This window comes from Erythrolamprus reginae, chromosome 1 (assembly GCF_031021105.1).
Source record: "Erythrolamprus reginae isolate rEryReg1 chromosome 1, rEryReg1.hap1, whole genome shotgun sequence".
NCBI lineage: Eukaryota > Metazoa > Chordata > Lepidosauria > Squamata > Dipsadidae > Erythrolamprus > Erythrolamprus reginae.
The window spans coordinates 130,238,023-130,263,118 of record NC_091950.1 but is presented as its reverse complement, the minus strand read 5'-3'; the positions used below and the strand labels follow the sequence as shown (position 1 = coordinate 130,263,118).

At 38.7% G+C, this 25,096-nt stretch overlaps 1 protein-coding gene across 1 annotated transcript; it reads left to right on the top strand.

The window, feature by feature from the left end:
• Positions 1-6,190: 6,190 nt before the first annotated feature.
• Positions 6,191-14,946, top strand: TNNI2 (troponin I2, fast skeletal type). Its single transcript, XM_070735672.1, has 5 exons — positions 6,191-6,229; positions 7,778-7,906; positions 10,737-10,826; positions 12,556-12,732; positions 14,577-14,946. The coding sequence occupies exons 2-5, from the start codon at positions 7,784-7,786 to the stop codon at positions 14,670-14,672; spliced, it is 486 nt and encodes a 161-aa protein (XP_070591773.1). The 5' UTR covers positions 6,191-6,229; positions 7,778-7,783; the 3' UTR covers positions 14,673-14,946.
• The last annotated feature ends 10,150 nt before the right edge of the window (positions 14,947-25,096 follow it).

The following is a 25,096-nucleotide window of genomic DNA, read 5'->3' as shown; positions in this document are numbered from 1 at the left end:
ATTTCTTTTGGGAGACTTGCCACCGCCTTCTGGATGTCTTTGCTGGGCATCTTTTAACTGCTCGTCTTATTCCAACTCAAAAGGACATTGGTGGTGACTTAGGCTAGCATTAAAAAAGGACACCAGCAGCGTCACTAATAAGAGAAAAGGTCACCTTATCATCCTGGTATCCTTGAAACACCAGTAATACCTAAGGTTATAGTTATGCATTGCACCAGTGAGCACACCCATAGTAATCAGTATGCAAACATTGACTCTAGAAGATGTCATTGACCAAGAATCCTTACAATAAATATAAGGTGTCAGACTAAATCTCAAAACATGTTTTGCTTCCCTGTTCAAAAATATCCCCTGCCATTAAAAAAAGTCTTGCAGTTGTTCAAGTAAACATTATCTCAAGGGTGGGGGGAGAGAATAAAGTTTGGGGACTTTCTGAAATGCTTGGTGGACCATGGTTTTCTCCAGCTATGATTAATAACACACATGGCTGCTGTCTATAGATGTGGTAACTATTTCTCCATTCAACAGAAGGATAAGAGTTAGGGAGGTAGTATCACCTGATTTTTTCCCCCTGTTCAAAGCAGTGTCCAATAATAACTAATCTGAAGAATTCAATTTTATTAAAAAAGTTTATTCCTTCTCGTTTATTGCAGGGTCTCATCAACAAAACCAAGATGTCTTCAGAGTAAGTTATTCTTTGTAACTTGGATGTTTTTATGAATTAGAGATTCAAATATTTTTAATTCTCAGTTTTTAAAAAATGTGCCCCAAATCCACCTGATGTTCAGGCACGTGGAAAATGAGTTTTTGGGGTCTTATCTTCATGTAGAAATGGGAGGTGCATTTGCAGTTATTTATTATTTATTTATTTATTTATTATTTGGATTTGTATGCTGCCCCTCTCCGAAGACTCGGGGCGGCTCACAGCAAGTAGTACAAATCATAAATAATCCAATCAGTTAAAATATTTAAAGATTTAAAAAACCACATATACTAACAGACACACACACAAGCATACCATGTATAAATTAAACATGCCTAGGGGGAGATGATTCAATTCCCCCATGCCTGACGGCAAAGGTGGGTTTTGAGGAGCTTACGGAAGGCAGGAAGAGTAGGGGCAGTTCTAATCTCCGGGGGGAGTTGGTTCCAGAGAGCCGGTGCCACCACAGAGAAGGCTCTTCCCCTGGGGCCCGCCAACTGACATTGTTTAGTTGACGGGACCCGGAGAAGGCCCACTCTGTGGGACCTAATCAGTCGCTGGGTTATGGACTTCCTGCATTGAATTTTTTCCTATGCTTCCATTGTTCCTTCCTTGTAACCTTTGGAAATATTCCATCAGTGTTGCCCTTAATGTCCATGATTATTTTTGAGATAATGGTACTTATATTTCATTTTCAACCTTCAAACTAACCATCTTGTTTTCCTCCTCCCTCCCTTTCTTCTTGTGATCATCTCGTCTTTCCCAACAGAGAAGAAGTAAGTTTTTTAAAAATTGATTATTCTGGGGACTCTATTTAGAATTAGAATATGATTAACTTGGTGACACCATCGGCCTACCTAAATTTTCTCTTGGGTAGAAGAAACGGAAGAACAACGAATAGCTGATAGTCATAACAGATTTTCTAGCTTCTTTATCTTTCCATAAAAATGCCAGTTTGATTCAATTGTATTATGTAGTTTTTATTATATATTATTAGGAGATAATATTAGGGAGATTGTGATCCCACTATATAGAGCGCTGGTGAGACCACATTTGGAATACCGTGTTCAGTTCTGGAGACCTCACCTACAAAAAGATATTGATAAAATTGAACGGGTCCAAAGATGGGCTACAAGAATGGTGGAAGGTCTTAAGCATAAAACGTATCAGGAAAGACTTAATGAACTCAATCTGTATAGTCTGGAGGAAAGGGAAATGGGGGACATGATCGAAACTTTAAAATATGCTAAAGAGTTAAATAAGGTTCAGGAGGGAAGTGTTTTTAATAGAAAAGTGAACACAAGAACAAGGGGGCACAATCTGAGGTTAGTTGGGGGAACTCAGAAGCAACATGAGAAAATATTATTTTACTGAAAGAGTAGTAGATGCTTGGAACAAACTTCCAGCAGACGTGGTTGGTAGATCCACAGTAACTGAATTTAAACATGCCTGAATAAACATATATCCATCCTGAGATAAAATACAGGAAATAGTATAAGGGCAGAATAGATGGACCATGAGGTCTTTTTCTGCCGTCAATTTTCTATGTTTCTATTACACACACACACACACACACACACACACACTATACTAAATTATTTAAATTTGGGTAAAGCCAATCCTGCTGAGTTGGGTCATTGTTTTATACGGAAACATTCTATTTTTGGTCCAAAATCCTATTGAAATGGCAACACTGATCTCAACATTGCATCACATATTCTTAGGTGATAAAGAAACAGAATCCAGGTAAAACAATCTATGCAAATGAAGAGGAAGGGCTACATCAGAGGTCTTCAAACATGGCAACTTTAAGACTTGTGGATTTAAGATATGTTGGCTAGAGAATTCTGGGAGTTGAAGTTCACAAGTCTTAAAGTTGTGAAGTTTTGAGACTCCTGGGCTACATACACAGCATGAAGGCTTATGTTTGATAGCAAGATTAAAAGAGCTGGGTTGTAGAATGACACTGTTCCCAACAGAAGCATTTAATCATACTCCCAAAATTAAATAAAGTGCTGCCATTTTGGGGATATAATATCATAGCAAGTGAAGGCCTCCCTCCCATTTCTGATACTAGATTGCATATCTTTTCTGAAAGATTTCTAATGGGAAACGGCATTTTCTAACGACTCCTTATTGTTAACTATAATGAAATGGATATTTTAGGTAGCACACAAGAAAACTATTTGGATTATAATAAATCCCCATCCGACTCTTTGGAGTGGTTATTTCATAGTATCAGATGGAAAATAGTTGTTATAATTTTCTGGAGCGCATGCTGACCTCCAGTATCTTGCTCAGAGTAAGACTCACATGCTGGATCCAGAATGCTCTGCCGTTCCAAAGAATCCCTCTATGTTCTTGGGAGTTAAGCTTTGGGATAATCTGAAGAGCTATGAACAAACAATGCTTTGCTCTGAGGAGCCCCAAAGCAAAACTTTAAGGACTAAAGCCAGCCTGTTCTGCCCTACCATGCAAGAAAGCAGCTGGTGAGGCCCCCTAGGCATGCTTCAGGCAAAGATGGTTTGCTTTAAATCTTTTAATATCCCAGACGTTTGCACTCTCCAGACCCATTGGAAGTAGTGCATGTTGACTGCACAACATGCAGTGAAGGAACAACAGCTGTAGCAGTAAAGCCAGGGAAGAATGATGGAGTCCTTCTTCTTAAAGAGTCTCCTTGGCCCGCTCTACACACTGCATGGACCAGATTACTTTTAACATTATACAAGTCATCCTGCCAAGCACAACTTTCCGTATATAATAAAAAGCTATTAAAATAACTTAAAAAGCTTAAATAGACAATGCCTCAAGGGTTCCTCCTCTCCTGGGGACTATCATGGCACTGTAATAAGGCAATCTGTTTTCTTATAAATTGTGTGGGTAGCCTTGAAGGATTTGCAAAGTTGCTATCTGAAGAGCTATTAAAGGAGGATGTAGGATGAAATCAATTGCAAAGTACATCCTTCCTTTTTTAAACTTCATATCCCTAACCTTAATAAGAACTGGGGAGGGACTCCAAGCTTAAATCTGTAGATAGTTAAAGGCCGAATTAAAAAACTGCTGGAATATACATAGCCCGCCCCTCCCTATTATGATTCTACAACTCCTTTTGCTATAACTGGAATCCTGTTTTCCAGAGCAAATTTGTAACAGCAGAAGAATTTGCTCTATCTCTAATTATATTTGTTCTCTTTATGTAATTGCTTTGTAAGTTATTTGAAGAATTCTAGACCAACAGCTTTTCTACGTTCATGTATTACCAGGAGGGAATGAGTTGTTGAGAGGGACATTAAAAAAATTCATGGTTAGTTCCCTCCACCTTCCAACCCCTTTACCTTGAATTAAACTAGATTATGCCAAATAGTAAGTTGTATTCAACTATTCAGTCAAAACCAGTAAAGGAAACCAGTGTGTTAATACAAGCAAGCAAACAGATATCGATACTATAACGCTTGGCTGCATTCTCAAAGGTTTCATAGGAAAAATATTATTTTCACCAAGAGAATATAGGTTGATAAAGTTTCATGGTGGATTCAATTTGGTACACATGGTCTTTAGCAATGACTGGAAAAGCCCTAGCTTGAGAGTCATAACTTTGGTAAAGCACATGTATGCATGCAAAAATATCCTTGGATTCAATTCTGGGAGTTTCCTTAAACCACTACTCCCTTGGGACCTAAATGTAAGAAAAAATATACTGCTTCACCTCCAGAAAAGTGAAATTATAGTATAAAACTTATATCTCTAATTAGCATAATTTATGGAAAAATATATCTATTTCTGTATAACATGAAAAATATATGGGTACAAACATAGTTCCCTCTAAGCTGAGCAGTGAGCAATCGCTCACTTAAAAATCATCATCAACTCAGAGTTTTCCAAACCTGCCCAGAAGCCGAGAGGGAAAGAGTGAGAGGGAAGGAGAGAGAGAGAGGAAGAGAGGAAGAGAGAGAAACAGATAGAAAAAAGAGAGGAAGGAAAAGAGAAAGAAAAAGAATGGGAGTAAGGAAGAGAGAAAGAAAATCAAAATCTAGTTTGAAACTAGCTCAACTATTTAAGTGGCATTTTGATATTGATAGAGTTGCCCTATTATGAGCTCACTGTTATAGACACACAGTACAGTATTTTATTTTGAAATTCTCTGAGGCAAAACAGGGTGGGTTTTTAATTTGTTTGTTCGTTTGTTTATTTGTTTATTTATTTGTTTGTTTGTTTGTTTTTTATTTATTATTTCTGTGCCGCCCAGTCCTGAAAGGACTGCCGCTTTTCCGCCCACCCCCCCCAAAAAATTAGAGGGAACACTACAAATATAACAGAATTTATGGAAATAAAATTGGGACCTAAGTATTCCCTATGTGATGATTCAATCCTAGTCACTTCCTGAGGAAACACCAATTGGAAACCTAAAATCAACTCTGCTAAATTAGCTGGACCAATCCAGTAGTGGGTTCTAAAAACCATTACTACCAATTCATGTACGCAACACTTCTGCGCATGCACAGAAGCGTCCCAGGTGGGTGGGACTCTCTTAATGTACAGGGTTTTCTTTTTTAAAAATAGCTTCAGAACTTCCACTTTATTTTGTTTAATCCCATCTTTATTGAATTGGATTATCTGTACATAAGAAGAGCTACTACAGAATTGGTTTCTAGAATAGCCATCTTAGAACAAACATATAACTACAAACGATAGATTTGACCAAAGCTTACTGAAGTTGAACCAAGTCTTTCAAAAGGACAAATTCTGAGCTGAGGCTGTCCACATAATGAAGTGATCTTATCAGTTTTCTTAAACATTTCTTGGATAGGAGGCCCTCAAATGAACGTGCAACAAGCAGCACATGAAGCTATTCAAAACATGAGTAACTATTCCTGTTACACCAAACCATTAGAAGCAAAATATATGGTTCCCTAGAGAAGTCAATTTCTAGAAGTTAAAGTTCTAGACTCGCCTTCACTGGAGGTCTTTAAACAGAGACTGGACAGTAATCTTTCTGGAATGGTATAGTGAATCCTGCATTGAGCAGGGGGTTGGACCCAATGACCCTGGAGGTCCCTTCCAACTCTGTGATTCTATGATTCTTAAATTAATATAATCTAAGGACACATTTTGACATCTATATTAACTAATTTGAAGAAAAAGATTAGCAGGAATAGAAATAGGACAATATTAATAGGAGTCAAATTTTGACGTGAATATTTCCTGTCTCCAGAGTGTGAGGGGCTATAATTCAATCTTTGCACCACTATGAATTGTTAAAGCAAGTCTGAGAAAAGAAAAATTTGAATAGCAAATGGCAGGACAAAAGAGAAGTGGGTTTTTTCCCCGACTTCAATTATAGATGTTATTTTTGTGATGTTATCTCAAGTTTATATGGAAAGGGTGGTCAGCTTTCTAAGAAATATGCATGCAAAAATGTGGCTGTGGAAAAGGTACTGTAAAAGCTGAAAGTCTTCTTTTTCTTTTTCTTTTTCCTAATTTTAGAAAAAGAAGAGGGCTATCACTGCCCGCCGGCAACATCTCAAGGTATATTTACATATATATATATATATATATATACATATATATATTTGTGGAGATCATTTTGTTAAAGAAAGCAATGCCCCTTTGTTGCCTGTCTCCCTAGAGAAGAAGGAAGGTAAAAAGGCCTACTCCATGCAGCATTCCTCTTCTGGAATGTCTAGCAAAATATTTCCCAAATGATATCTGGGCATCTGCCAAGAATTAGAAGGAAAAAACTAGAACTGGACTGAACATTCCACATATATCTGCTGTCATTCATTAACAAAGAATGTTTCAAGTTAATGAACAGTTTAAGACAGTGATGGCGAACATTTATTTCCTTGGATGCCAAATGAGTGTGGATGTGCACTATCGCGTGTGTGTGAGTGCCCACACCCATAATTCAATGCCTGGGGAGGGTGAAAATAGCTTCCCCCATCACCCAGAGGCTGGAAAGGGCTTGTTTCCCAACTTCTGATGGGCCCAATGGGCTCCTGTTTTGCCCTCCCCAGGCTCCTAGAGCCAGGGAGGTAAAAACACCCTCCACAATCCCCCACGGAGGCTGTCTGGAAGCCAAAAACATTCTTCTAGAGCATCTATTCAAGCCAAAAATCAGCTGGCTGGCACACATATGCACATAGGAGCTGAACTAGGGCAACCGATTGCGTGTCATCACATATGTCGCCGCGTGCCACCTGTGGCACCTATGCCATAGGTTCACCATCACTGGTTTAAGATTTCTGTCCCATTTTCAAGTATAGGCTAGCTGTAATAGTGACAATTCTGACAATACTTTAAATGCAAGTCTGGCCCAAATGTTAGGAGATTTTCATTCTTTTCCTTCCCTCAAAATTTAAAAGAAGGAGACACATGAGGAAGAAGTTTTATCCCCGTACCTTCCATGAACCCCATTTCAACAATGCATTTTGCTCTTGATGTAATTTCTGATATCAAATTAAACTTGGGGAAAATGCTGTGAAAAGAATCTACAATTAGTAACCTACTGGTGGCTGGAAAAAGGTTCTTGCTTAGGGGCAAATTCATTATGTTACTGTGATCAGACTTTCATTCCATCTTTCTACATGATCAGGATAGTTCTTTTATTGAACTAAAGGACATCGTGCTAACCTCCAGTAAAGATGAAAATAATTAATAATAATTAACAGTTACATTTTGAATTTTAAACACTTCCTATTGGGACTTGAGTGTGATTTGCGGAAAATCTGTTAGGAAATTCATGGTGTAGTCTTAACATAATTGAACATCCTATTTTGTTGAACCAGAAATAGTAGCAATCCAGTCAATTTGGCCAGTTGGGAGCTATAGTATTTGGTAACATCTGAAAGACTATAGATGTCCAATTTGTGTCCTGTGTTTTACTTCTTAGATAAAAAAGACCACTATACTGACTCTGTTCTGTGCTATTTTCTAAGCCCTGCCCTTTGTTTTGATGTTAGCAGAGGTGATGGTTGTTTTGGGCACAACTTTATACCTTATGATGCATTATCTTTCTCTTCCTTGACAAATACTTATTCTGCCAATGTAAGTTTGCTTCTTCCAATTATTTTCCAGAGTGTTATGCTCCAGATTGCTGCTTCTGAGCTTGAAAAAGAAGCTGTAGCTAAGGAACAAGAAAAAGCCAATTATCTTGCAGAACATTGTCCACCTCTGCACATGCCAAGTTCCATGCAAGAACTGCAGGTAATAATTTCATCCCTTCCATCTCCTATTCAAGAACAGGAACATTTAACTTCACGTATAATGCATTAGTTGATTTGCTGATTGGACCTGACAATTTGTTTCTTTCCAAATTAGATTTTGCAAACTATAAAAGCATATCATACTCAAATATAAATATATGTTCTTAATTTGGCTTATGCAAAATTATTCCTAAGAGGCCAGTAAGGGGCGTACATAAGTGCACTGGTGTGCCTTTCGTCCCCTGTCCAATTGTCTTTCCTCTCTTTCATCTATCATATATATTCTCTTCCTTTCACATATCCTCTCCTCTAAGTTTACTTTTACCCTTATATATATTACCACATATCTATTTTCTTCCTATGTATTTGTGTATTGGACAAATGGATAAATAAATAAATAAAATAAATTAGAGGCCTAGGCCTGATAGTCCGTGTGGAGGAGAAAAATGATTATTGCCCAAAGACTGAAACTTCTATGCTTGTGTTAGGGCTTGGAACATTAAGAATCTCAGGGCAGCATTTATGTGATGAGGTCAATAGGCTAATATTGCCTTTTGATCCCATTATAGTTTGCTGAGGAAGCTGCTTCATGTAGGAGAAACAGCAATGAAAAATACTCATTGCTAATGTACAAGACTCTTTTTATCCATGATCTGTAAACCAAAACCCTAACTCCAAAATATCGGTGATGTTAGGACAAAACTAGACTTGAGAAATTAAACTTATATACAGGGGGGCCTGTAAGATGTAATTTAAATTCAATGTGATAATTATGCAGCACTTTGATCACATCTTGTGGGTACTGTTTTTTAAAATCATATCTCCATGGATACTTTTGTTTACATTAACTAGAATCAACATGAATATTCCAGATTTTGGAGATATAGTGACACATCCAAAGCTTTGGGAAGTTGTATCTCTTATTTTAAACTATATCACTATTATTGCTTATAAGTTACAGGCAGAGGTGGGCTACTGCCAGGATGGGAGGGAACGCAGTGGGGTAGCGAAAATGGAGCTCCACCCCAGCGCACCCAATTTGCACTGAAAGGTGTTGAAAGAAAATGCAGGGCGTCCTACATAAGCCACGCCCACAGTGTGGTAGTAAACATTTTGGTAGCCCTTTTGTATCTGTAGCCCTTCACTGGTTACAGATACAATTATAGAGAGACATTGGGTTACAACCCGTGATGTGCTGCCAGCCACCGGCGCTCGCAGTGCGCTCCGTGCATGCTCTCGCACGAGATTTGGCTGCTGTGCATGTGCAATCTCATGTGAGCATCCTTGCGTGCATGAGATTTGGGAGATTTTTGGCTTTTGTTTTTTGCTTCCGGGCATGCGTGGAAGCAAAGAAATAAGTGAAAACCGCCCAAATCTCGCTTATGTGAGGACGCTTTGCTTTCGCACGTACGGAAGCAAAAAAAAAAGGTGAAAACGCTGGTATTTTGCCAGCTGTGCCCGTGTACGGCCACCAACCTACCAGAGATGTGCACCTGGGCACACCGGGTGATGCCCACTACTGGTTACAGTACTTTGTATTTTTATGAATCATTTCATCCCATTTCTTTACTTGATTGAGAACTTCTGTTTTTAAAAGTAGTTACATTCATTTCCCCACAATGTCATGTTGTGTTCAGATGTTTTATTTTGTTTTGTCTGTCCGTCCATCCGTCCATCCGTCCATCTGTCTATCCGTCCATCCATCCATCTGTCTATCCGTCCATCCATCCGTCCATCCGTCCATCCACCCACCCACCCATCCGTCCATCCATCCACCCACCCATTCACCTACTCACCCACCCACCCACCCACCCACCAACCCACCAACCCACCAACCCACCAACCCACCAACCCACCAACCCACCAACCTACCAACCTACCAACCTACCTACCTACCTATCATTTATGTCCAGGGGTGGGGTCTAACTTACCTCATTGCTGGTTTGCTTCCCTCCGCACTGTGTGGCATGGGCAGTGTCAATCAATAAATAATTTTTTTTAAAAGCCAAAAACAAGATGGCGACATAAACTCAGTGCCGGAAACATCGCTTCTGTGCATACTGAGAAGAATTTTTTTTTAAATCCTCCCCAAATGATGGTGGTACCCATGGACTGGCAGCAACTGAACCAGTTCAGCTTTGTCATTGTGTTATCACCAGTGGATCACTACCAGTTCGAGTGAACCAGTCCAAACTGGGAGAAACCCACCTCTGGTAGTATCTGAATCTCAAAGTAATCGCAAAGGAATTTCTGGAAGGCAGCTTCTCCTGCTTCTTCTTCAGCCAAACCAGCAATGGAATGACCTTGAAAAAAACAAACAAAGCAGTGACCCCAAAGTTACAGGAAATCCCATCATTTATTAATTGTATTTAGGCCTTACTTTTCTTCCCAGGAAGTCCATGCTATGTATGTACATCTGCTTTACACCTAAACATCTTTAGGCAGCTAATTGTCTTCATAGTTAACTATGTCACATCATTTAAAAATAAATAGTTTTGGCCAAATGTTTATGTACCTGGGTTATACGGACATACACCCCATTCCGAAGACACTGTTGGCTTGGTATACCTTAAGTTTTTTTCATTCAGTGACCAATTCACTTCATCTCTTTCTTATTATATAATTTTACTTGGCTTATAAAAGGTGTTTTATTTAATTCCAAGAATAAAAAAATAAAATAAAAAATAATAATTCTGAAATGGCACATCTAGACATATCATCTTTCAAAAACAAGCTTTCAGAAGAAGAATTAGAAAGGTTTGGCCAAAAATATATAAGTTAAATAAGTTTAAGCAACCTCCTTTAAATAATCACTTGTTGTTTCTCAACAGGAATTCTGCAAAAAACTTCATGCTAAGGTAGAGGAAGTTGATGAGGAAAGATACGACACAGAAGTTAAATTACAGAAAACTACCAAAGAGGTAATCATCTTTAATTACAGAGCATATGTGTGGTACAGTATCCATACATATGGTCTATTGCCTGGATGGGCAATTTCTAAGCATTTGCGTCCAAGTGGATTTAAATTTTTATCTCGTAAAGAAATACAACAATTTTATACTTTATGAGACCAGCATGCTGGGCGGTGGCCATGGGGAGTAGGATTTAAAAAACAAATAAAATAGGTACAATCAAATGGTGCAATTAAAGCCACACCCCTTTTAATGTCTATTGCAACACACATACTGTGCAAAAGGTATGAATCCAATCACATGGATTGGCCCACCAACTTGTCTTTTTTAGATACTTTCCTTTGCCCAAAATGGTTTAGGCAGCTAACATTGAAAAATTGAAAAGAGGAAAATAAATTGCTGGACTGATATTGCTAGATAGACTTCATTACTCACACTTTCTGTTTTAGTAAATATTTAGATGAATACTGTGTACATTTAGAAAGTATAAATGGGAAAGGTGCAAAAAAGGGAAACAAGTATGATCAAGGAAATGGAGCACTTCCCTTATGAAACCAAGTTGCAACGCCTTGGTCTCTTCAGCCTTGAAACACAGCGTTGAAGGGGTGACTTGATCGAAGTGTATAAAATCATGCATGGCATAGAAAAGGTGGACAGAGAAAAATTCTTTTCTCTATCACACAATACTAGGATGAGAGGGCACTCCCTAAAGCTCATCGGTAAGAAAGCAAGGACAAATAAAGGGAAATATTTCTTCACCCAGAGGGTCATTGGTTTATGGAATTCACTTCCAAAAGAGGTTGTGACAGCTGTCAGCCTGGATAGCTTCAAGGCAGGATTAGACAGATTCATGGATGCCAAGTGTATCGGTGGTTATTGAAACAGATGTCCATGTGCTGCCTCTATGTTGGTTGAGGCAGGCGGGATTCCCTTGGGTACCATTTGTTGGGGTCAGGGGAAAGGGAGGGTTTTGCCTTCCCTTTCTGCTTAAGATCCCCATGTACAATTGGTGGGCCACTGTGTGACACAGTATGCCAGACTCGATGGGCTTTGGCCTGATTCAGCATGGCTCTTCTTACGTTCTTATGGATAGGAAAACATTCAGAATTCAGGCATCCACACCAATGGCAAAAAGCAACGTATTGTAAAAGTATGTTTATTTACACACACGCACACACACACATACAATTCTAATTACAAAAAATACACAGAAGCAAAATGGTTAACCCAGAGAAAGAGCCATGAGAAAATAGTTCAAGCCTTTTTAGAATATGCAGATTCATTGTGAGCGTATTTATTTGAAGAGATAATTAAATTCCAAGCACAGGATTATAAAGGAGCTATTGGAAGTTAAGGTGCAAAGTCAGGGGCTCTTCATTTTATTTTAGTTGATGCAGAACTGCCTGTGCATGATTTTCTGTAACAATTGTAGCATTATTTTCCCCTTGTATTCACAAGCACTTTCTCTTATATGAGCCGCCCCGAGTCTTCGGAGAGGGGCGGCATACAAATCTAATAAATTATTATTATTATTATTATTATTATTATTATTATTATTATTATGATTATTATTATTATTATTATAGTTCCAATATATTTACCTTTAGTCAGATTCTCTTCTGACTATGGATTGGATTCCTCTGGCACCTCTTTTTTAAAAACTTGATTTTGTCTTCCTTCACCATTCTTGGCTTTGGTCTCATCATTCGGATATTTTCATCTCTCTCTCTGACTGTAGCTTGAAGATCTGAGCCAGAAATTGTTTGACCTGAGGGGTAAATTCAAGAGGCCACCCCTGCGTAGAGTCCGCATGTCTGCTGATGCTATGCTGAGGGCCCTTCTGGGTTCCAAACACAAAGTCTGCATGGATCTTAGAGCTAATCTGAAGCAAGTCAAGAAGGAAGACACAGAAAAGGTATCTAGATAGTTGAAAAATAATAGAATTCCAGGGATGCATCTGTCAAGAATTTCACTGCACCTACCAAGTATTTTGATGGCTTGGTTATATTAAACCTAGGCTTAGCCATCTATCATGCTCAATATTTACCCTTGGTTGTTCAGTCTAATATTTGAGGAAACTGGGTTTGTAATCAATAGAAGGAATTAGAATGATATGACAGCTGTCCTCCAGTACTTGAGGGGCTGTCACAGGAAAGAGGGAAGTCAACCTATTCCCCAAAACATTTGAGAGCAGGACAAGTGAAAGATAATTAAAGAGAGGTCCAACCTAGAACTAAGGAGAAATTTCTGGACACTTAATTAATCAGTGGAATGGCTTGATTCCTGCAGCAGTGGGTGCTCCATCACTGGAGGTTTTCAAGAAAAATCTGGACAGTCATAGAGTCTCATGTCATGTAGTAGGGGGTTGGACTAGAAAACCCCCAAGGTCCCTTTCAACCTTGTTATTCTAATACTGAAGGTGTAAGTAGTATGCTATATTTGGGTATGTATGAGATTAGGGAAGTCTTTCAAATCAAGGTCAAAGTGGAATTCTATGCTGCCTTATTAAGGCCAATCATGGTCACTAGATATTTGACAATATTGCATTGCCCTGCAAATAAAATGAAATATTTAACAATATACTAAATGACTTATAATTTAATTTAGGATAGAGGTCATAGTTAATATGATCCTTTTTAAAAAAAAAAAATCAACTCCTCATCCTGCCTAATTGTCATTTATGGCTTCCTGCTAGAAGAATAATGTTATTAAAATAAGTGAAACACAAAATAAAATTAGATATTAATAATTGTTTTAGGTTCCATCAGAACTGATAGATCCTTCACTCCAAGAAATCTCCCCATTAGTTTTCCAGATTGCATCCAGGAAGCTTGTCATTCTAGAGTGACAGCAGCCACAAATAGATAGATAGATAGATAGATAGATAGATAGATAGATAGATATAGATCGATAGATATAGATAGATAGATAGATAGATAGATAGATAGATAGATAGATAGATAGATAGATAGATAGATAGATAGATCTTGTGCCCTAGCACAAGGACTAAAGCACCAGCCTGAAGATGACGAGTGGGACCCAGAAATCTATGAATCCTACATGGGAAGAAACCCGAATATACCAAGACCTTCATAGATAGATAGATAGATAGATAGATAGATAGATAGATAGATAGATAGATAGATAGATAGATAGATAGATAGATAGATAGATGATATACAGATGACAGATTGATGGATGGATGGATGGATAGTTAGATATCAAATATTTTTAAAAGACCTCTAATAGTAAAGATTCCAAAAATGGTGTTAAGAAAACTGGAAGATGAGACATTCCGCTTGTAGCTTTACCACTACAATGAGTGAACTCAACCATTGTGGAATGTTAAAACTAATATATTGGTGTAGTGCACTGTATGAAGCAATGGCAGATCATTAAACTGTAACTTACTAAAGTTTGTAAATGCAGGCAGTGAGGGTAAAAATGGGCTTTTTGACTGTAATATATCCAAAATACTATGGAGTTCTCAGCAGGGTTGGCAATTTTAATTTATTTCCAATTTACTGTCTGTTGAACATTTCACTCTTTTGGAATATGTTGGTAAGCTTCCAGGTTTCTTGATGAAAACTTGTGAACCACCACAATAAATATTAGTACACTTGGCAGTCATCTGTGAGTGAATAAAGGGTTTTTCTGTCCGGGGGAGATGTCATATCAGTAAGGCAAGAGTTGCCCCCTGCGTGAGCCCTGTTAAAGGCACTATCCAAGCATAACATTTTATCTCCTGTCTTTCCACAGGAGAAGGACCTGCGTGATGTGGGTGACTGGAGGAAAAACATTGAGGAAAAGTCTGGAATGGAGGGCAGGAAGAAGATGTTTGAAGGTGGCGAGTAATAAGATCTGCTCAACTCTATACTCCAGTCCTAATGCCTATCCAAATCTTCTTCAAACCTTCACAGCGCTGTTTTTGGGATGACTTTCCTCATGCCACAGTTGCATTCATAATGCAATCCACCATACAGAACCTACCTGCTGCCTGACCCCTTTTTATTTCTGGGTACTAGGCGATGAGATCCTTAAATACATAGTACAACAAAGGTAGTTGCATGAGCTTCAACTATTCAGTCTTCATTAACTCTTGTCATTTGGTAGGATCTGGTGTTGCAACGTGAACTAAAACTGTTGTAAATAAAGCTTTGAAAGTATGGCTGCTATCTTAAGACTTGGGAAATCAAGGCATGAAAGGGCTATGTGTCACATGGGCTTTGATTTCCTAATCGGGGAATTGTACATTAATTTCTGATAGATAGAAATTGCCTTTGATGTTTAGGAAAGCAACATAAAGAACTCATCAGGAAATTAACTGTACCGCTGAGAAATATTTCCAAAGCTGAATGACATCAAATTTGTTGTTGCACTCAGATTTATTCTTGCACTAAATCTTTTGGCAAACAATCAAATGTTTCTGAAACATGGAGGATAATTGCAGGTGGCAACAGGATGATCATAAAAATGACAGGAATTGTTCATGAATGGGTGAATAGTTTCTGGGATGCATTCCCATATTAATGGAAGAATTCTTCTCCTATGGGAGTAGACTGAACGAAAGCCAGCACTGAGAACAGTCAGAACAAACAGGCACCTATTTTGCTCTGGCATTAGGATGACGATTAGTTTCTTCAATTCTCCATTCTTCTAGATCAGTCAAAGGGTTTAACAAGGAACAGCATGAAGGGTATATCCCAATATTTCATTCAGCAATTAAAACAGTTATTGTGGAATTATTGCCCATCAACTCTTGAGCAAAGTTCCATGTGATTCAGAGTGTGTACTTTTCAAATATCATTTCTTTCTGTCATCTGGATAAGGTGGGTAAGATAAGGTGGGTAAGGTGAGAAGGCAGAGGTTTTATGGGTAGATGAAATCTGGAGTATGTTTATACAGTATGTGTATACACATACACACATACACAATCTATTTTGGGCAGGTTGTAATACTTCTAAGAAAGCAGGTCCACAGCTGGGAGCTGTTTCTAGAACCAACTTCGTTGCCAGAGAACCAGGTGGCCTCAGCAGTGTTAAATGCTTTTATTAACATTGCCCAGTTTGTCAGGTTATAGCCAATGCCGGACAGGAATAATTTTGTAACAGTCATCCATGCTCTAATAATTTCCCAGCTGGCTTCCTGCAGGATGCTCTCTGTGGGTCTTTTCTTGACAGTGATTTGAAAACCTAAGAGCACAACTGCTGGAATTCTGGCAATTATAACCAAATGCATCACCTTTGCGAGAACCTCATTTACTTCTCTCTTGTGACTTCATTTCAAAGTATAAATATTATTTACCCTAAATCCTAAATAGTTTAACATTCACATACCTCTTCTCATACAGGTTTGTGTTTATTATAGGATTGTTGGCCCTTTATCAATTGCCTATATCACAGGTGTCAAACTCTCGACATCACATTGTTGTCACATGATAGATCACAATTTTTTTTTCTCCTTCACTGAACTGGGGTGGATGAGGCGAGCACATGACTCATCTGACCTGCAGACCGCGAGTTTGACACCCCTGGTACATTGTCAGAAGGAAATTATTTAAGGACACAGGACAGGGATATCATAACACTCAAATCATGATTTTGAAAGTCCTCCTTAAAGGAAAATGACTGGCACCTTCAGGGCAATAGTTGTAATTTATCCCAACATATTGGTCATCTACATTTTAGGCTGTGGGATGGGTTCAATTGCTACAGTATATTCATTACAGTAGTATAATTTGCATTATGGTAGTCTTGCATCAATAAAACACATTTCTGGACATGGACCACTTTACTTTGCCAAGACTAGCAAAGTGGTAGATTCCATGTATTAGAATGGCTCTGATGTAGTATTGAAAGCAAAGTATGGCTTTATTACATAAGGGTCAATTGAACTGAAGCATCCACTCAGGGATTTATGCAGACTACATCTGTCTATTTTTCTGTCCTTCTGATCATACAACATGGAGTTGGACGAGACAGCTAGCATTATCTGGTCCAACTCTCTACAATTTACAGGAAAACTAATTAAACTATCTACCAGAGGCAGATGTCTAGTTTCTTACATTTTTTAAAAAAAGAGATGGAAAATGAGTAGTGATGGGCAAGTTCGGCAAGTTTGAACGAACTTTACACAAAATTCGAACCTGAACCGAACCCGAACTCGAAACCGAACGGGGAATCCCTCCCATGAAAAGATTCCGGGGGCGGAGCTTTGATGTCACCAGCAGGTTGCTAAGGACACCAAGGTGATCACTTCCTGGATTCCATGAAATCCAGGAAGTGATCACCTTGGCGTCCTTAGCAACCTGCAGGTGACGTCAAAGCTCCGAACACCGAACATGACCCCGAACTTTGCCCGAAGTTTGAAAAAAATTCAGGTTTGTGTTCGGCATACCGAACACCGCAAAATTTGGTGCGGACCTGAATTGTGCGGGTTCGGTTCGCCCATCACTAAAAATGAGCTACAACCTTAATAGATAGACTCTTCCACTGCTGTGCGGACATTAGATTTAGAATGTTTTCCCTTATACTTAAACAAAAGCCAGGTAGCTGCTATTTAAGACTATTTTTGGTCCTATTTTTTGTGGTAATGAAAACAGCTCCTAAACATTTTTTTCCTTTTATATATCTGAACCCTAATAATTGGTAGGAGGATAGAGAAAGATAGAATATCTGATTATCTGAAAAGAGCAGCCAGTTGCGAAAAAGAGCAAGAACAGATAGTTTTGTAAAAGATTTTGCAAAATTACATCCACCAACACTAGGTCTAAAGGAAGAAAAGAAAAAGATGAGAAAGTGAAAATCAGAAAGAGAGATGGAAAAGAGGATGAGGATGCGTTGCCTAGTTTTATTTATTTATTTTATTTATTTATTTTGTCCAATACACAATGAGGGTTTTAGTGGGTATATATCTATATACACATAGTAAAATACATGATGAAGGTTATAGAGCAGATATTCATAGTAAAATATATCTAAGAAAGAATAGAAAAGAAGGTATAGTAATAGAACATATCAATGAAAGAACAGAAGAAGAGATATAGGAATAGAAGAAAGGTATAGGAGATATAGGAGAGCAATAGGACAGGGGACGGAAGGCACTCTAGTGCACTTGTACTCGCCCCTTACTGACCTCTTAGGAATCTGGATAGGTCAACCGTAGATAATCTAAGGGTAAAGTGTTGGGGGTTTTAACTTTGCTCTTAACTACAGCAAGCATTAGTTCTTCCTACTGTCAAACATGGACCTAATAGATTATTCCTGAGAGTCTGCAGTCTTGTAAGGGGGAAAAAAATCCTAATTTTAATTTATGGACACATTCTAGAATTATAGGAACAAAGGGAAACTATTCAGTAACAAACGTAGCAAAAAGAAATGGTGCAGAGGATCAAGAAAGGGACTGCAAAGCAACCCATCATCAATAAAATAATGGTTAGTTTTGCTTCTTTCAGATCACCATTTTTAAAAATTATTATTATTGAAAAAACCTAGCTGGCAACTTAAATATATACCCATTTGTTCTACAGATCCAATAGTTCCTTTGGAGCTCTTTTCTACTGTTTGTTCTCCCATGTGATCATTTTTTAATGGGAACTCAATTATCTGTCTGCCATTTCATACGTAGCCAAAGTGGCATTTCTCATATATTTGGGGAATATCAGCAGGCTTGGAGAAAATCATAAGATCTGCTGGAGTACTGTACAAAACACAAAACACATTTATACAAGGATTTTTTAGGGAGGAGGGGAGAAAAGCATGCTTAGTGGGCATGAAATAGAGATGGGTTAGGCAGGGGAGGCTGTAATGGGAGAGACCACCTTGGAAGAAGGCACAATTGTGTTGTAGATACAGATGGTAATATTTTCTCGGAGATTTCACTTGCCTGTCATAAAACCAGATCCCGAACTGCCATGCAGGATCAGCTTTATAATATATGAACAAGCACAGCAGAAACAACTGGTGATGATTAGTCTCCTGGGATGTTTTCTGCTTAGAAAGAGATAATTTAGTATGCTGCTGAAAACAAACATTTCCCGAAGCTGAATACTTCCTTATGCTTCACTGACAGCCTTTGAAGAAAACATCCAGATACGGGATAACGAAACAAACCCTTTTCGTGTTAAGGGATCTGGAAGAATCAATTATGATGTTCTAAAACTAAAGGGTTCTTTGTCAACTTTTCAGACTTTGAGGGCAGGAACTGCATATTTCTGAGGCTTTTCCTTAGGACTACGTTGACATTTATCCTCTAGTTCTGGAACTGGGAGAAAATATGCCGGCACCAATTAAACTGCCCGAGTGGCGGAATCCTTTTCTGCTTCATTACTAAAACAGCGAGTGGAGCTGTCTTCATAGTTTTTAATGCAGGACAATTTAGGTGCAGTGATTGATGGGTTCCCCTGGATGTGTTTCCCCTCTCACTCCTTGTCACCAGCTGGTAGAAGATAGAGAGGGAGAAAGAACAGCAAACAACAGTGTCCTTGAGTAAACTAGACAAGGGATTCAGCAGGTTCTGACCAGTTCTAGGGAACCGGTAGCGGAAATTTTGAATAGTTTGGAGAATCTTTAATTAAATATCACCTTTGACTGGCCCCATCCCATCTATTCTCTGCCTCCCAAGTCCGAGCTGATCAGGAAGAAATGGGGATTTTGCATTATTTTTCCCCTGCCATGCCCACCAAGCTGTGCCCATAGAACCGGTAGTAAAAAAAATTGAATCCCATCACTGGTGTAAACATGCTTGGGAGCAATCTACAAGAGCTACCTGAGATGGATAAGGATTGCATTGGAGACTTTAGCCCCTTTTCAAGTTGTCTAAGTAATAGGTCATTGGTGTGAAGATTCCCTGTACCAATGACGTATCACTTAGGCCATTTCAGAACACAGGTCTGTTTTTTTGATTTTGCTATGGAAGAGAATTAAATCTATGTCCTAAAATAGCCCAGTTGACAAGATTGGTGGAGTGAGTGGGGGGAGGAATGCAGTATAAAGGAGAATTGACAGTTCCTGGTTCATGAGACAAAACTCCCTTTATTTCATCTGACACCCCTTCTTTACTCCATCAACCTGTTAGCTAGGCTATTTGGAAGTATAGATTAAATGATCTTCCAGAAGGGTGAATATAGACACTTGTTCAAAAAATAACTAGCATGGCAGATCACTGGAATGATGGAGCAGTAGCAAGGAGCATTAATGGCTCCTTCTGTGTCATCCCGTGTCACTCAGTTTGTGACCTTTGCTTAGTCTAAAAGTGAAAAAGATATAACTCTTTTCCCTTTCATCATAGCTCCCATATCTCCTAAGCTGGTAATTAGGCAAAATGGCACCTCCCTATCAAAAATAGCACAACCATTGCTGGCAAAAGCAGCAGGCATTTACTGCATAATATACTCATTTTGGATAGAATCGGCAATGCAGAGCTGAGAGAACCTGATTTTCCTCCTAGAGTTTAAAAAAAAATCAACTCTCTGTGAAGCACGGAACTAACACTCTTTCCAAGAAGAGGAAGCCCTATTTTTAAACACAATACTAGAATTCTTTCAAGCTAAAACTTTCAACAAGCAGTTCTAGTCTGTTTTAAAAAGCACTGAACCCATCTGTTAAAGAAGCCTACGTAAAGTTGAATAAGCACTGGTCAGGAATTGCACACAAAGGCAGGTGCTTCTGCAGAAAAAAAAAATCTGATCTCTACCATAGCACCAAAGTGGCTGTAGAAGACAATATCCAATCACTGGACAGAAGGGGACATTCACACAGCTGGCTTATAGAAGTGACTGTGAAATCAACAAGATCATCAACAAAATGTCATTGATTGTGTATATAGCAAGACTTGTGTTTCTTGCTGAAGGTGAACTTAAGCTGTGTTCATGGTCAGCTGGGGATGAGACCAAAACAAAATCAGCAGACAGGATAATTAAAAATGGCTATCAGAATATGTATATACCACGGCAAGCTCAATGCTGACACAGCCTTCCATCCTTCTGAGCTCAGTAAAATGAGGATTCAGATTGTTGGGGGCGATACGCTGACTCTGTAAACCACTTAGAGAGGGCTGTAAAGTACTGTGAAGCAGTATATAAGTCTAAGTGCTATAGCTATAATTAGGAGGAAGCAGAGGCGAGCATGAAGATTAATGTGGTGTCGAGATCAACTTTGCAATTTCTCAACTTCATTTCCTCTGCAAATAGTACTTCTGTTTTTCTTTTTAAAAATAATAATACTATTAAATTACAACTAAAAATAAAAAGTAATGCCAAGTAAAAAAGAAAAATGAAAAGAAAAAAATAGAAAGCACAAAACATAAAAAATAGAAAAGAAAGAAAAAAATAAAAAGTCTCACAAATAGCAAGAAAAGAAATATATAAATAAATTAAAACCTCATAATTCAGTCTTGAACAGCAAAAATCCATTAAGAGTCATCAGAGAAGGGAAGGGGTATGGCCAAGTGTTGCAGTTGTACGGTGTTTCCCCATTCTTAGGGGAAAAAAATGAAACTTTCAGGCATAGGGGGTCATGGAGACGTCCTTCCTGGCCAGCCGAAACATGGACTCCAGGAAGGACATCTTCGTGACATCAAAGCTCCGCCCCTGGAATTCCCAATTGGGATTCCCCACCTCCGTTTGAGCCTCCCGACCGGCTGACAGCTTCACGGCTCTTCTGCAAAGGTGACAGCCAGGTGGCGGCGCTTCTTGGCAGCCTCCCGAATGCCAAACCCGAACTTTTGCCGAACTTCCATGTTTGGAGTTCAGGAGAATGCCGAAAAGCCCCCCAGCTGTTTCGGGAGGTGACAGATGGGCGGCGGCGCTTCTCGGCGGCCTGCCGAACCCGAACCCAAACTTTTGATGAACTTCCGGGTTCGGTGTTCAGGAGAACGCCGAGAAGCACCCAGCTGTTTCAAAAGGTGACAGCTGGGCGGCAGTGCCCAGCGGAGCGCCGTTTTTGCGATTTTTTTTTTGCTTGCACGCATTAATCGGTTTTACATTGTTTCCTATGGGAAACATTGTTTTGTCTTACGAACTTTTTGCCTTACAAACCTCTTCCTGGAACCAATTAAGTTCATAAGACAAGGTATCACTGTATATATGGATGGCTTAGGGCCAAACTATCTTCAGGACTGTCTTCTACCACATAGCTCCCAGCGACCGATAAGGGCCCACAGGGTTGTCTTCTCCAGGCCCCATCAGCTAAACAGTGTCAGCTACTGGGGCCGTGGGGGAGAGCCTTCTCTGTAGTGGCTCCAGCCCTCTGGAACCAGCTACCTCCTGAGATCCCCACCCTACTGGACTTCTGTAAAGCTGTAAAAACCTGGCTTTTCTGGCAAACCTGGGGCTGTTGATTAGATGATGTACCATCCAGATCCGGCCATAAAAGAGAATATATATGATCTTATTGTGGATTTTAAATTGTTTTTAAATTTTTCCTTTTTAAAGATGTTTTAATATTCATACTGTATGTCTTGTTCTTTTTGGTTGTGAGCTGCCCAGAGTCCTCAAGAGAGTTGGGTGGCATAAAAATTGAATTAAATAAATAAATAAATTGAACTAAATAAATGTATTGTGGAGAAAAACAATAAAAAACTTTATTTTAAAAAATAAATAAAGAGGAACTGCTTGGAACATTTGTGGGTAATCTCAAGTTCTCTCTTTTTCCAGAAAGGAATTACGAATGAGTTAGTCTAGTCACCTGATCTTCATTCCATCATGGTCAATGTGGAGCTGTCTTTATTTTGCCATTTGTTCCCTAGAAGTCCCTTCAGGAAAAAAGCTGTTTTTGTAGACATTGCTGAGAATGATTGGAGTGACTTATAAACCTGGTAAAACAAATGAATGCAGCAATAAGTATAAATTAAGCTTGAAGAAATGTTAGGAATGTAGCCAGAAATGTTTTCTTTTGAGATCATTCCTTACTCATACTTTTTTTTTCCTGTGCAATTCCTTTTCTCTTTCATTTAATATCTTCTCAGACTACATACTTCATAATCAGATGCATCTGCTTAGAATAAATTTAAATCAGTGTCAAGCATAAGGAACAGTTACATGGAATCAAAAACTCATCCTTTACTGTCTCAAGATATTTTCTGCATTATGCCATCGTTTCCACTGTTTGGAACACTACAAAACACAGGTTCCGTCTGTCACTTTCCATTAACCATCCAGCTGTGACAAAATTGCCTTCTTCTCTGGCTGCCAGAGAATGAGAACACAAGTGCTGACATGTGAGATTGGATCACATGTAAAACAAATTGATCTTTGGTGCTGCTAAAGCGAGGGTGGGGTAAGCAAAATGGTACCATCCTCCCATCAGTAGTGTCATAACAATGATACATGGCATGAATGTCTGCAGAACTGCTTATTTGGGAAGGAAAAGAGGACATATTTTTGCATCTCCATATTGTAACTACTATACAGTGGTACCTCAAGATACGAACCCCTCGTCTTACGAACAACTCGTGATACGAACCCGGGGTTCAGAAAATTTTTGCCTCTTCTTACAAACTTTTTTCGAGTTACGAACCAGCATTCGGAGACTGCTGGGAAGCCGCGCGGCTGTTTTAAAAGGTGACAGCCGGGCGGCAGGGCTTCCCAGAAGCCTCCTGAACGCCGGTTCGTAACTCGAAAAAAGTTCGTAAGAAGAGGCAAAATTTTTCTGAACCCCGGGTTCGGTTCAGGAGGTTCCTGGGAAGCCCCCCAGCCTGGCTGTCACCTTTTAAAACAGCCGCGCGGCTTCCCAGCTGTCTCCGAATGCCGAACGCGGAAGTTCGGGTTTGGTGTTCGGCTTCGGAAGACAGCTGGGAAGCCGCGCGGCTGTTTTAAAAGGTCACAGCCGGCCTGGAGGGCTTGCCAGCACCCCCCCGAACCCCGAACTTTTGCCAAACTTCCGGGTTCGGGAGGTTGCTGGGAAGCCCCGCAGGCCGGCTGTCACCTTTTAAAACAGCCGCGCGGCTTTCCAGCAGTCGCCGAACGCCGTTTTTTGCGGGGGGGGGGGGTTTGGTTGCACGGATTAATTGACTTTACATTGTTTCCTCTTTTTTTTCCAATATTTTTTTATTAATTTTCTTAAAATAACACACAGACTTACAAACATTCAACATAAAATGTGGGGATGTATCTTCCCCGCTTCTCTCAAAAGTATAAATGCAGATACAGAAAAAGGAATACATAGTTAAATGCATAGTTCAATACTACTCATACAAAATATCTAATAAGGAAAAAGTGATATTATAAAAAAGAAAGATAGTTATAACTAATATAAAACCAAACAATCTTATCAATTCTATGTATATAAACTAATTCTAATATTATTCTTAATAAAAGAAAAAGAAAGATTTAAACCAAAACATCTATACTTATTATTAATCTTCTGTTGTTGTTTTTTTCTTATCTATCCATACATAAACATTGTTCCATGTTTCATAAAATTTCGTTTCTTCTTGATCATTTAAGCGTCTTGTCATCATATCCATCTCCGCGCAATCTAATATTTTTGTGATAACTTCCTCTTCTTTGGGGATATTTTCCCCTTTCCAATTTTGCGCGTAAATAATCCTTGCCGCTGTAAAAATATGTATAATTAAGTACAAAATTTCTTTTTTGTAATTTTGGTTAGTAATTCCTAGTAAATAGAACTCCGGGGTAATTTCTATGTTTTGCTTTGTAATCTCTTTTGTCATTTTCTCTATCATTCTCCAGTACATTTTAGCTTTATTACATGTCCACCATTGGTGGTAGTAGGATTCTATTTCTTTCTTACATTTCCAACACAAAGGTGATGTCTTGGGAAACATTTTTGCTATTCTACTTGGTGGGAGATGCCATCTATAGAACATTTTAATTTGATTCTCTTTTAAAGAAACTGATTTTGTCATCTTCCAATTGTGCATCCAAACTTTCTCCCATGTGTCTAAATCTATTTCTTTGCCTATATTTCTACACCACAGTATCATACTATCTTTTAATGTTAAATCAATATTCTTGTGAGCAATCAAGTATTTGTATATTTTCCCAATTACCCTGTTTTGATTTTTAGTAATTAAATCACTTAATAGATTTTTATTTTTATTAAATATATAAAGTATACTGTCTTTCTGGTATCTAGATCTAATCTATGCATAGTGCCACCAATCGATTTGTATCCCTTCGTCTTGTAATTTAATTCTAGTTTTTAATTTCATTTGATCATCTAACAAATCTTTATATCTTATTATTCTTGTATCCTTAGTAGAATTTGGATGTATTATTGCGTCTAATGGGGCAACCCAGTCCGGAATTGTTAAGAAGT